Source organism: Heteronotia binoei, chromosome 2 (genome assembly GCF_032191835.1).
Source record: "Heteronotia binoei isolate CCM8104 ecotype False Entrance Well chromosome 2, APGP_CSIRO_Hbin_v1, whole genome shotgun sequence".
Taxonomy (NCBI): domain Eukaryota; kingdom Metazoa; phylum Chordata; class Lepidosauria; order Squamata; family Gekkonidae; genus Heteronotia; species Heteronotia binoei.
This window is the reverse complement of record NC_083224.1, coordinates 200,830,839-200,843,988: the sequence shown is the minus strand read 5'-3', so window position 1 is coordinate 200,843,988 and position 13,150 is coordinate 200,830,839. Positions and strand designations below refer to the sequence as shown.

The following is a 13,150-nucleotide window of genomic DNA, read 5'->3' as shown; positions in this document are numbered from 1 at the left end:
GTTAAGTGTGTGGACTCTTATCTGGGAGAACTGGGTTTGATTCCCCATTCCTCCACTTGTACCTGCTGGAGTGGCCTTGGGTCAGCCATAGCTCTTGTAGGAGTTGTCCTTGAAAGGGCAGCTGCTGTGAGAGCCCTCTCAGCCCCACCCACCTCACAGGATGTCCGTTGTTGGCGGGGGGGGGGGAGGTAAAGGAGATTGTGACCGCTCTCAGACTCTGAGATTCAGAGTATAGGGTGAGATATAAATCCAATATCTTCTTCTTCACTTAGTCCCCTTCAGCCTTACCTGGGGGGTTATTTTGAAGAGAAAGTGGAGAAGAAGTGAGCCACATAAGGCACCCAGAGTAAAGACTGGGTTAAAAATGACAGGTTGCCAATGGCAAGACCTAAACAGGATGAGTTTTAATCTAGCTACTTATTGGTATACATATAACCAGCTACACACTGAGAGCCATTTCACACATTGCTGAGTGTCAAAATCAGACTTGCTTCTGAGCGTTTAGTTACGGCCAATCCTGGCTAGTATATAGGTAGGGTGTGTGGCACCCATACTGGACTTTCTCATTTAGACACATCCCTAAAGAATTGAATGGGTGAAGCGCCCATCGCGGCTGGCCGATTTCTGCTCACCACAGGCAGGGTCAGATAATGCCAAGCGATACGTTCCTCAGTTTCCCTGCCTCCCAAGGCCGTGATGTCTGGCAGGTTGGAAGCCCTCAAGCCAACCTCCCTTTTGTGACTGTTCCGAAGTCTGACTGCTGGCTTTGCCCTCCGCCAGCCGATTTCTTCTTTTGCTCCGTGAGCCGGGGGTGGGGGGAGGGGAAGGGGTGGGTGGTTTGGGTCAAGTAGTGGATGCAATGATGATATGGCTCTCTCTATAGCTGACTGAATTGGTGATGCACAAAAGGGTGCAAAAGCCCTGCCCAAAGAGTGATGCTTCATGTCCTGCACGTGTGGATGAGTCTAACCAAGTGGTGATATTTCTAGAATCTAACATCCCTTCCCCCTATGTTCCCCCTCTCCAGAAATTGCTGAAGGGGACTCTCTCTTTTTTGGTTCTGATGGTGCTTTTCTTGAAATTTCCCTTTGTCTGGAGCAATGTTCCCTTTAAGTTTGAGCCTTGTGAGCAAAAATTCTACTTTGTGAGCTTTTTGTTGTTGTTGTTGCTGTTCAGTCGCACAGTTGAGTCTGACTCTTTGCGACTCCATGGACAAAGTCACACCAGGCCCTCCTGTCTTCCACCATCCTCCGAAGTCTGCTCAAATTCGTGTTTGTTACATCGGTAAAGCTGTCCAGCCATCTCATCTTTTGCCATCCCCTTCTTCTTTTGCCTTCTGTCTTTCCCAGCATCAGGGTCTTCTCCAGTGAGTGCTCCCTTCTCATTTGGTGGCCAAAATATTTGAGCTTCAGCATCTGACCTTCCAGGGAACCGTCAGGGTTGATTTCCCTTAGGACTGACTGATTGGATCTTCTTGCAGTCCGAGGGACTCTCAAGATTCTTCTCCAGCACCACAGCTCAAAAGCATCTATTCTTCTGCGCTCGGCCTTCCTTATGGTCCAGTTCTCACAACCGTACTGTGAGCTACTGGTATTACAATTGTGAGCTACTGGCATTAAAGTTATGAGCTACTTCATACATTATTATGGACTCCAGCAGTAGACATCCCAGCCCCGAGTCTGAGCTTGTCAGAGGCTCTGGGGGGCGGAGGAGGAAGTGGGCTTGTTGCAAAGCCCTACCCTGCCTGAGTATGAGGAGGACAGAATTGACAGGAATTCATACCTTGTGCCGGAGAAGGATTTAGTTGAGAATTCTATGGTGTGCATTGGAATATGGATTTTGGAAATTTATGAAGTTTGCTAAGGAATGATTCCTGAGGAAACTCATCTGTGAAACGCTGTCCTGAGCTGGCGGAAGTGTTGAGTGAGCAATCCTTTGGTTGTAGAAATTATCGTTCCTGAAGTAAGCTTGATCAGTTCAGGTTGGAATTTCACATATTGGAAACTTTTATATGGACTTTTAGGGGAGGGACGGTGGCTCAGTGGTAGAGCATCTGCTTGGGAAGCAGAAGGTCCCAGGATCAATCCCTGGCATCTCCAAAGAAGGGTCCAGGTGTGAAAAACCTCAGCTTGAGACCCTGGAGAGCTGCTGCCAGTCTGAGAAGACAATACTGACTTTGATGGACCAATGGTCTGAATCAGTATAAGGCAGCTTCATATGTTCATATGACTTTGAGTGACTTTGTAAACAATAGAAAACTTGTGTGAAATTGCCAAACCTGTGATCGTTCAGCATCTTGAAGCTGTTTCCTTTGTGACTGGGAGCGCATTCATGAATTGCTGAAACGATTGATATGTTTTGTATGGCTCTATGGAATAATGAAATTGACGTTCATAAGTTTGCAAACAGGTTTCTTTGCAGTCTGTGTGCGCAGTTGTTTTGTCCTTCTTTGAGCGTGAGGAGGAGACCGGAGTCAGAGGAGGTTGGGGGGAAGGCCAGGTCTGCACGAAAAGAAAGAAGTAATGAGGGCCAGTAACCTCTTAGGCCAGGGGTTGACTGGCAGGGGCAGAAGGTGGCCTTGGATGGGGTGTCTGTGGGGGATGGGTGGAGACATCAAGGGCTTTAAAAGGAGGTTCCCGATGATGGCCAAGGAGGAAGAGAAGGAGGCTCATCCCAAGGCTGTAAGAAGTGAACATAAGAACATAAGAGAAGCCATGTTGGATCAGGCCAATGGCCCCTCCAGTCCAACACTCTGTGTCACATAAGAACATAAGAGAAGCCCTGTTGGATCAGGCCAATGGCCCATCCAGTCCAACACTCTGTGTCACATAAGAACATAAGAGAAGCCCTGTTGGATCAGGCCAATGGCCCATCCAGTCCAACACTCTGTGTCACATAAGAACATAAGAGAAGCCCTGTTGGATCAGGCCAATGGCCCATCCAGTCCAACACTCTGTGTCACAGAAGAACATAAGAGAAGCCATGTTGCATCAGGCCAGTGGCCCATCCAGTCCAACACTCTGTGTCACAGAAGAACATAAGAGAAGCCATGTTGGATCAGGCCAGTGGCCCATCCAGTCCAACACTCTGTGTCACATAAGAACATAAGAGAAGCCCTGTTGGATCAGGCCAATGGCCCATCCAGTCCAACACTCTGTGCCACATAAGAACATAAGAGAAGCCATGTTGGATCAGGCCAATGGCCCATCCAGTCCAACACTCTGTGTCACATAAGAACATAAGAGAAGCCATGTTGGATCAGGCCAGTGGCCCATCCAGTCCAACACTCTGTGTCACATAAGAACATAAGAGAAGCCATGTTGGATCAGGCCAGTGGCCAATCCAGTCCAACACTCTGTGTCACATAAGAACATAAGAGAAGCCATGTTGGATCAGGCCAATGGCCCATCCAGTCCAACACTCTGTGTCACATAAGAACATAAGAGAAGCCATGTTGGATCAGGCCAGTGGCCAATCCAATCCAACACTCTGTGTCACATAAGAACATAAGAGAAGCCATGTTGGATCAGGCCAATGGCCCATCCAGTCCAACACTCTGTGTCACATAAGAACATAAGAGAAGCCATGTTGGATCAGGCCAATGGCCCATCCAGTCCAACACTCTGTGTCACTCTGTGTCACACAGTGGCCCAAGTGCCATCAGGAGGTCCACCAGTGGGGCTAGAAGTCCTCCCACTGTGCCCCTCCCCCAAGCACCAAGAATACAGAGCAACACTTCCCCATACAGAGAGTTTCAACAATACGCTGTGGCTAATAGCCACTGATGGACCTCTGCTTCATATGCTTATCCAATCCCCTTTTGAAGCTGGCTATGTTTGTAGCCGCCACCACCTCCTGTGGCAGTGAATTCCACATGTTAGTCACCCTTTGGCTGAAGAAGGACTTCCTTTTATCCGTTCTAACTCGACTGCTCAGCAATTTCATTGAATGTCCACGAGTTCTCGTATTGTGAGAAAGGGAGAAAAGGACTTCTTTCTCTACCTTCTCTATCAACAGGAGAGAGGGACAAGGTGAAGCTTCCAGTTCTTTTTTCCCCCTTAATAAATTGATTTTATTAAAATATCAAAAATATAACAGTAAGAATCATTACCCCGAAGTCAATACAAGTACAAAAAAATATCATTTGAGCTGAAATACAGAATAGCTAGGAAGGAAAGGTCCCTGTGCAAGCACCAGTCGTTTCCAACTCTAGGGTGACGTAGGTTTCACAACATTTTCATGGCAGACTTTTTACTGGGTGGTTTGCCATTGCCTTCCCCGGTCATCTACACTTTCCCCCCCAGCAAGCTGGCCACTCATTTTACCGACCTCGGAAGGATGGAAGGTTGAGTCAACCTCGAGCCAGCTACCTGAAAACCCAGCTTCCGCCAGGGATCGAACTCAGGTCGTGAGCAGAGCTTAGGACTGCAGCTTTAACATTCTGCACCACGGAGCTCGACATCACTGTAAATTTTAAAAAAAACAAAACTCTCCAAAGACTCAATATAACTATCAATCAACAAATAACCTTTGTTTTTAAAGAAGTAGAGAAAGCGCAACTGATATAATATTACTAAACAAAATATCCTAGATATTCTGCAAAGAGTTAAAAAAAAAAACTGTGCAAAGGGCAATGCAAAATGGTCGCAACATATTGAGTTTGATGAAGAGTAAATTACTGGAAAATTTGAGTAAGCATATTATTGTTCATAACACAGTTCAGTGTGCATTTATAGATCAACACCTAAAATTCAAAAATTTGATCAAGACCAAAAATTTTAGAAGTAACAAACGGGGGAGAAGCAGGGCGTAGAGGGGGAGGTCTTATGCTTTCCTTTGGCTTGGCACAAGTGCCGACTTCGGGGCTTCATCCAGGGACCTCGGACTTGGACCAGCCTTCTCCTGGCCTTGGACATAATGTACTAAGACGAAGCTATCTAGGACTGTACAGGTGTACAAAGGTGCAAGGAGCCTGCACGTTTGACTGGGTTGGAGAGTGCATGCACTGGGCATGGCTTGTCTGTCCCGGGATCTGGCTCTCCTGACCACGTGAATCTACCTAAACACAAGCATACCCCAAAACGGGTTCTGTCATTGTAGCAGGGTTCCCTCGACCCCCAAAAGTGCAGGGCTTACTGCCCACTCTGTTGTTCCTTTTTCCACTCAGCCATGGGCCTGAATGTATGGGGCTAGAGCAGGGGTCCCCAACCCCCGGGCCGTGGACTGGTACCGGGCCGTGGCCTGTTAGCAACCGGGTCATGAGTTGTATAATTATTCCATTATATATTACAATTTAGTAATACTAATACTAAGAAGAAGACATTGGGTTTATGTCCTGCCCTCCACTCCAAATTTCAGAGTCTCAGAGCGGCTCACAATCTCCTTTCCCTTCCTCTCCCACAACAGACACCCTGTGAGGTGGGTGGGGCCGAGAGAGCTCTCAGAGAAGCTGCCCTTTCGAGGTCAACTCTGCGAGAGCAATGGCTGACCCGGCAGCTGCAAGTAGGAAATCAGACCCACTTCTCCCAGATAAGAGTCTGCCCACTTAACCACCATGCCAAACTGATAGAAATAAAGTGCACAATTGTATCATCCCAAAACCACCACCACCACCCCGGTCCCTGGAAAAATTGTCTTCCACAAAACTGGTCCCTGGTGCCCAAAAAGTTGGGGACCCCTGGACTAGGGGAGCAGGGCTTGCATGTGTGAATGGACCCCTGCTGGTTACTTGCCCTGAAGCTGGAGTTAAATTAGTTTTTCCCCATGAGGCCATCTGTCAGCTTGCTTACGAGCTAAGTATGCTCTCAATGGTCCCTCTGAGCAGCCAGTAGAGCTACCCCTCCCCCCCCCCCTTTGGCCACGGTGATATGACACATAGGATATGACTATCATGTGTCTAACGTCTCTGTACGGTGTTTTGTTAGTTGTTTTGGGGTCCAGTTTTTGGGATGAATAGCAGAATAAAAATAAAATAGGTAAGTGGGGGATGGGGGGGGCGTACGTGTGCAAAGCTCCTTCCTCAGTCCTTCCCCCCAGAGTGGCCGGCTGTGCCCTCTCCTGACCTGGGCTGTGCTTAGAACAGAACCTATTAGATACTTACAGGCCACTAAGTCAAGCTGCTTGCGATAATTACTGCAAAGCTCCTGCTCTGGGATGCTGACACCGTGCAGAACAACAATTAGCCAGTTCTTTCCCCGCAGTCTCCCTGCAGCAATGGGGAGAGGAGCGTTCATGTTGTTCAGGCTTTGTAGCGGAAGACGGAGGGCATCGCGCTTAGGTTTAACGGAGGGGTTTTGTAATCTCGGCACTTCGCCTGGAATGCAGAGTTCTGTGTGCAGGGGAGTTCTGTGCAAGCACTCAGTATGCCTAATCCAGCTCCCATGGAATTGTCTTTAAATTTTAGGGCAGTGGTGGTGTGTTTCATGTATTGAGCAGGGGCCATGGCTCAGTGGGAAGACATCTTGACACGAAGAAGGTCATAGAATCAGAGAGTTGGAAGGGACTTCCAGGGTCATCTAGTCCAACCCCCTGCACAATGCAGGAAACTCACAAACACCTCCCCCTAAATTCACAGGATCTTCATTGCTGTCAGATGGCCATCTAGCCTTTGTTTAGAAACCTCCAAGGAAGGAGAGCCCACCACCTCCCAAGTAAGCCCGCTCCACTAAGGAACCGCTCTAACGGTCAGGAAGTTCTTCCTAATGTTGAGCCGGAAACTCTTTTGGTTTAATTTCAACCCGTTGGTTCTTGTCCTTCCTTCTGGGGCCACAGGAAACAATTCCACCCCATCCTGTATATCAGGGGTGACCAACGTTAGCTCTCCAGATGTTTTTTGCCTACAACTCCCATCAGCTCCAGCCAGCATGGGCAATGGCTGGGGCTGATGGGAGTTGTAGGCAAAAAACATCTGGAGAGCTGCCGTTGGCCACCCCTTCTGTATATGACAGCCCTTCAAGTGCTTGAAGATGGTGATCATGTCACCTCTCAGCCGCCTCCTCTCCAGGCTAAACACGCCCAGCTCCTTCAACCTTTCTTCATAGGACTTGGTCTCCAGACCCCTCACCATCTTCGTTGCCCTCCTCTGGACCTGTTCCAGCTTGTCTATATCCTTCTTAAAATGTGGTGCCCAAAACTGAACACAAGACTCCAGGTGAGGTCTTACCAGAGCAGAGTGAAGCGGTCCCAAGTTCAATCCCTGGCATCTCAAACTGAAAAGGATAAGGCAGTAGGCGATGTGAAAGACCTCTGCCTGAGACCCTGGAGAGCTGCTGTCAGTCAGAGTAGACAAGAGAACGTGGAGAACTGAGTTTGATTCCCCCCCCCCTCTTCCTCCACATGAAGCCTGTTGGGTGACCTTGGGCCAATCACTGTTCTCCCAGAACTCTCTCAGCCCCACCTGCCTCACCAGGTGCCTGTTGTGGGGAGAGGATGGGAACGTCCGCTTTGAGACGCCTTCCCGTAGAGAAAAGTGAGGTATAAAAAACAATTGTTCTTCTTTTTCTAACTCTTAACAACCCTGCATGGCCACTCAGATCTGTGACTAGCAGCTTGATAGATCATGTAAACTAAAAGACATTCTGTAAATTCGCTTACTGTGCAGAGCCTGATTTTGGGGTGCTGAAACCAGCACATCAGGCCGACGCTCAGGTTTTCTCTGGGCTGCTTCCTTATATTGGGTTGAGGAGCCCACCACATCTGGTGCAGTGCCAGGTTCTGAGACCTTGCTGACAACCCTGCTTTGGTCAAACTCTTGCCTTGGCAGGCCTCAGATTCAGCAGGAGCTCCCAGCAGCACAGCTCTGCAACCTCCCTGCCTTGTCCATTGAATAGGAGGTGCAGCTGCATAACAATCAATGGATTAGGAGAGCGGGCAGCCAGCCAGCCACCAGGAGCTTTGCCACGCCTCTAGCAGCCCTCATTAACCGCTGGAGAAGCCCGCACCACCCTTTCTCCACTTCTGATGTGATTTCGGGCAGCAGGTGGCTTGCTGGCCTTTTGACCGGGGGGGGGGCAGGAGAGCCCCAGGAGAGCGAGGCCTGCTTGGTCTGGCTGGATTTCTAGCTAGCCCAAGCAGGCCTCGCTCACTCTGGGCTCTCCTTTCTCGTGTCAGGTTGCTTTTGGCTAGTGTGGGGTGGTGGCATATGCTAATGAGTTATGCTAATGAGCTCTGCCACCTGTTTTTCTTCAAAACGACCCTTGGCCCTTGGGACTAGGAGCGTGGCATCCTCGTGAAAAGTTTCCTTATGTACCAAAAAATAACGTTCCTAGTACATCAAGAGCGAGCTTATCAAAGGGAAGAATTCTCACCCCGCTTATCCCTCGTGTGTTGTTTTTACATGGATGGGGCTTTTTTGTGTGTGCTTTCAGTCACACAAGCCCTGCTTGCAACCTGCAACAAGACGGACCGCACATAGATTGCCTGCTTTTGAGTGTCATGCAGAATAGCTCTCGAAGAGCTACTGCTGCGATCCGAAGTCTATGTCAGGTCTGTGACTGTTTTCAGTAGCAGCAACTCTCCATTTCATCAGGATTAGCATTTATTGTAAGACAAAATTGGAAGACAATTTATTTATTGTAAGACAAATTTGTAAGACAAAATTAAGACGGTTCACGGGTGGCTGAATATATATAGAAGCAGTTAGCCGTTACACGCGCACCTAACTTTCTTCCGCGAAAAGTTCAAAATCTTAAATTTGCTACGAGGCAGGCATTCTCACGCTACAGTAGTCGTTAGCAAAACACTGTTAACAGATAGTGATGACCTTGGTGGGCCTAAATACTTTCCTTCTCCCCTTAAGCATGTTTTAGTAAATGGCAAGGGATACTTGCTAGGGCTGAGGTTCCCTTGAAGTTAGTGGGGCTTATGTCTAAGTAAATGTACTTGGGAGGAGGGGTTGGGAGAAGGCACGGGAGAGGGGGATCATTTTGGGTTGGGGAGGTGAATTTTTCATGAAAGCATTTTGACAGAAGGGATTCTCTTGTCAGTTTTACCAGGAAATACATGCCAAGTTCATTCTCCCTCTAGTCAGGAAGTTCCCAGACTGTTCCAACTCTTTCAGACTGCAGCTTCCTGTGCAAGGTTTTTTGCTGCTGCCTGTAAAGTCCGTAAGGATATTTTATGTAATACTTAGTTTCTTAATTGTCTATTTTAATTTGTTTTTATGCCCAATTTAATTGATGGACCATTTTTAAATCTCTGAGCAATGTGCATAATGATCTGTGCTGGTCATAGAGTGTAAGAAATAAATTGATTGATTGACAGAAGGGAGTTCTCAAGGAGGGAGGGAAGCGGAGGCGATCTCCCCACAGCCTGTCAGTCACCCTGCCAGCACTTGGGGCAGTGAAATTCTCTTGGCAAGATGCAGTTTTCTGACGGAATGGGCTTTCAACCCCTTTACCCTGTTGTTTTCCTTCTCTCCTTAGGACTGGGACCTAAGAAGATGGTTCTAACAGAGGTGAGTGCTGGTATCCTTTGGTCAGGAGGAAGTGTGCATGCAAGGTGGTCTTCGTAATGGCAGAGAGGAAGTGTGCATGCAAGGTGGTCTTCGTAATGGCAGAGAGGAAGTGTGCATGCAATGTGGTCTTCGTAATGGCAGAGAGGAAGTGTGCATGCAAGGTGGTCTTCGTAATGGCAGAGAGGAAGTGTGCATGCAAGGTGGTCTTCGTAATGGCAGAGAGGAAGTGTGCATGCAAGGTGGTCTTCGTAATGGCAGAGAGGAAGTGTGCATGCAAGGTGGTCTTCGTAATGGCAGAGAGGAAGTGTGCATGCAAGGTGGTCTTCGTAATGGCAGAGAGGAAGTGTGCATGCAAGGTGGTCTTCGTAATGGCAGAGAGGAAGTGTGCATGCAAGGTGGTCTTCGTAATGGCAGAGAGGAAGTGTGCATGCAAGGTGGTCTTCGTAATGGCAGAGAGGAAGTGTGCATGCAAGGTGGTCTTCGTAATGGCAGAGAGGAAGTGTGCATGCAAGGTGGTCTTCGTAATGGCAGAGAGGAAGTGTGCATGCAAGGTGGTCTTCGTAATGGCAGAGATGCGACATAGCACTGGGTTGTAAAGATGTCAGACCCAATCAAGGAGTCGCTTCCTGTTTCTGTAGCAGAGGTGCAACCCAAGAAAACATCTCAGTACCTGCAGTCATCAGGGCATTCCTGCCAGGCACGCTTGAGTCAGTGTAGTATTGCCTTGGTCGCTTCATTTTTGCGCACTTAACAACTGAGCATCAGGTAAAATGTGTTATCAGTCAAAATATGATTCATAACAAGAACAGGGGGGCGGAAAAGACTTTGAGGAACGTTTTCCGTAGATCAAACAACTCACCTTTCTACTGATCAAGGTGACGATCCATCGTCTTACGTTTGAAGCATTTATATCCTCTGGCAGCAAATTCCACATTTTCATCCCTTTCTTAATAATAAACCCTAACTTAGAGGTTGCCCTTTTCACCACTACAGCACACTGGTCTGACACTTTCATTGAGTTATCCACTACGACCCCAAGATCTTTCCCCCTCTCAGTCTCAGCAAGTTCAGGCCCCACTAGCCGAGCCTTGACGTTGGGATTTGGCCCTTTAGGGTTCTCTTGTGTTTTTTAAACAGCCACCTGCAGACTCCATTGTTTCTTTTCCAGGCTGGCGCAGCATCAACAACGGCTGCCCACCAGTTTTCGCCTTTGTAGCGCTGAGCATTAACATCTGACCAACGGCTGGTTTTGAGCCGCCCTGAGCCTGCTTCCGCGGGGAGGGCGCGGGATATAAATCAAATCAAATAAATAAAAACTGCTCCAGGCAACCGTTACCTATGTGCTCTGGAAACGACAGGAGTCTTCCCACAACTTTATCCCCACAAATGGGGATAAACATATTGAGGAAATGCATTAGTGTGAGAAGAAGTACCTTTGCTTTAAATGGTACCAGGGCTTTTTTTTGTAGCAGGAACTCCTTTGCATATTAGGCCATACACCTCTGATGTAGCCAATCCTCCAAGAGCTTACAGGGCTCTTCATACAGGGCCTACCGTAAGCTCCAGTAGGATCGACTACATCAGGGGTGTGTGGCCTAATATGCAAAGGAGTTCCTGCTACAAAAAAAGCCCTGGTACCATTTAAAGCAAAGGTACTTCTTCTCACACTTCTGAATAGTACCATCTGTTTGCTTTGGCCTTTGAAAACGTGGACGCTTTCTGTGAACTTGCCCTGGTTATGGAAAGCTTGTGTTTTCGTTTTGTATCTTCCGTTTTCTGGTATCAAAAATTTTGAAAGCTGTCCAGTTGACCACATGATGCTGGATTTGTAAAAAAAAAACTTGTTCGTTTTAATGGTCGACTGAGATTGACTGATTAGGAGAGAGAAAAACACGGTACGCTGCAATCTCTGGAACATGAGCTCAGTGTTGGAGGTTACAAAGCCCTGGGAAACTGGTCTGTTCCCAAAGAGTCATGTGCCAAGCACAGGTTATCCCCTGTTGCCGAACGCTCTCATTGTTCCTGCCCAGAAGTACAGCAGAGCTGGAGGCTGATAGGCTGTTTTTCAATCCAGACAGCCCTGACCAGGGGAGGCATTTCGGGAAGGAAGCCAAAGCCAGGACAGGAGAGCCCTAGAGGGTTGCAGCGAAACCGTGGATTCAGTGTGGAATCCGGCATATGAGGGTGCAAACCAACTGGGTTCCTGGGAGCAAAAGAATTTCAGTTTTCATTATAGTGATGGCAGGGGGAGAGTTCTGTGGCTTGCTGCTGCAGAGAGATGCTGGTGTGTGTGTGTGTGTGTTTGTATGAGAGGGAGCGAGACAGAGAGATTCCAGAAATAGGCTTGGGAGTGCTTGAAGCTACCCAGTTGCAAAAAATTAAGCAAGTACACATTTCATCACCCAGCCGAGTGGGAGATCGCTGTTTTTTTTCTAAAAAAGAGGAACACTAAACTACCCTTCGAAACTTCCTTATGTCTCCGTGTGGTGTCTGGTCGTACTTTAAAGAACTTCTCTCCAACCCGCAAAGGGAACTAAAAAGAAAACTTTCCTCCTCCAGACACATAGCGCAGGGGTCCCCATCCCTTTTGAGCCCGAGGCCCTTCTGGAATCCTGACATCGCATGGTAGGAGGAGCCACAAAATGGCTTCCGTGAAATGGCTGTCGCAGGAGCTGAAGCTAGGCGGAAAATGGCTGCCGCAGCTGACCTCCATAGAAAGAAAGGGGGCTGCCTGAGTTGAAGCAAAACTATAATAGAAGAAACGACGGGGGAGAACTATACTATCAAAACATTTATATGTATTAGGAAAAAACCTTTTGGCCTCTACTTCTGAGTAGACTCTACTTCGAAATAATGTGTGCACACAGGCACTTCAGTATCCCAAAGCTTCTACCTTTAAACAGACTGCAATATGAAACACAAGAGTGCACGCAGGCCCTTAGACATAACCTCTTTCCCCAAACAGTCTGCACTAAAATGAATTCAGACAGTCTGCAGAAAAATAAATCAAAGTGCACACAGGTACCTTTAAAGTGCACGTAGGCCCTTAGACATAACCTCTTTTTCTAAACTGTCTGCACTAAAATGAATTCAGACAGTCTGCAGAAAAATAAATCAAAGTGCACACAGGCACATTTTAAAGGTTATGGGGTTTTAATTAGACTTTTTTTGTTGGGGGTGAGGTGGGGTGTGGCTGATACGAACTCTTTTATTTATTTTATATCCCACTCTTTTCTCTAACTGGGACCCACATCTGTCTCCCCTCCTCCACTATCCTCACCACACCAACACACTTGTGAGGTGGGTTAGGTGGAGAGATCGCAAAGGGCTCAGCGTCAGGTCTATGACTATCTTCAGTAATAACTCTCCATTTCATCAGGATTAGTGTTTATTGTAAGACAGGCCAGTGGTGAAATTAAGGCGGGATGCAGGTTAATGAATATATATAGAAGCATGAGAAGCCATGCCCTCTATTTAGACTAACAAAGCCAGAATGTTACCTAGATTTATGGTACTTAGCAGCTACAACAGCTGTCTGCTTTTTATCACGCTCCAGTGTTTTTTTCAGCCCTGCTTTGTCCTAACACTAACAAACACAGATCCCTATTTGTGATTCTTTTAATCTGCTAAAGACATTCCCATGATTCTACACTGCCCACTTATATTAAGAATTGCTGCTTGCCATTCCCATTTTGT

The 13,150-nt window shown here is 47.6% G+C and overlaps 1 protein-coding gene across 1 annotated transcript in view; it reads left to right on the top strand.

The window, feature by feature from the left end:
• PIP5K1C (phosphatidylinositol-4-phosphate 5-kinase type 1 gamma) overlaps positions 1-13,150 on the top strand; it is a 92,718-nt gene that overhangs the window by 17,841 nt on the left and 61,727 nt on the right. The window contains exon 2 of the mRNA XM_060232845.1: positions 9,423-9,454. Within this exon, the coding sequence (XP_060088828.1) occupies positions 9,423-9,454 (32 nt within the window). The remainder of the gene's footprint in view (positions 1-9,422; positions 9,455-13,150) is intronic.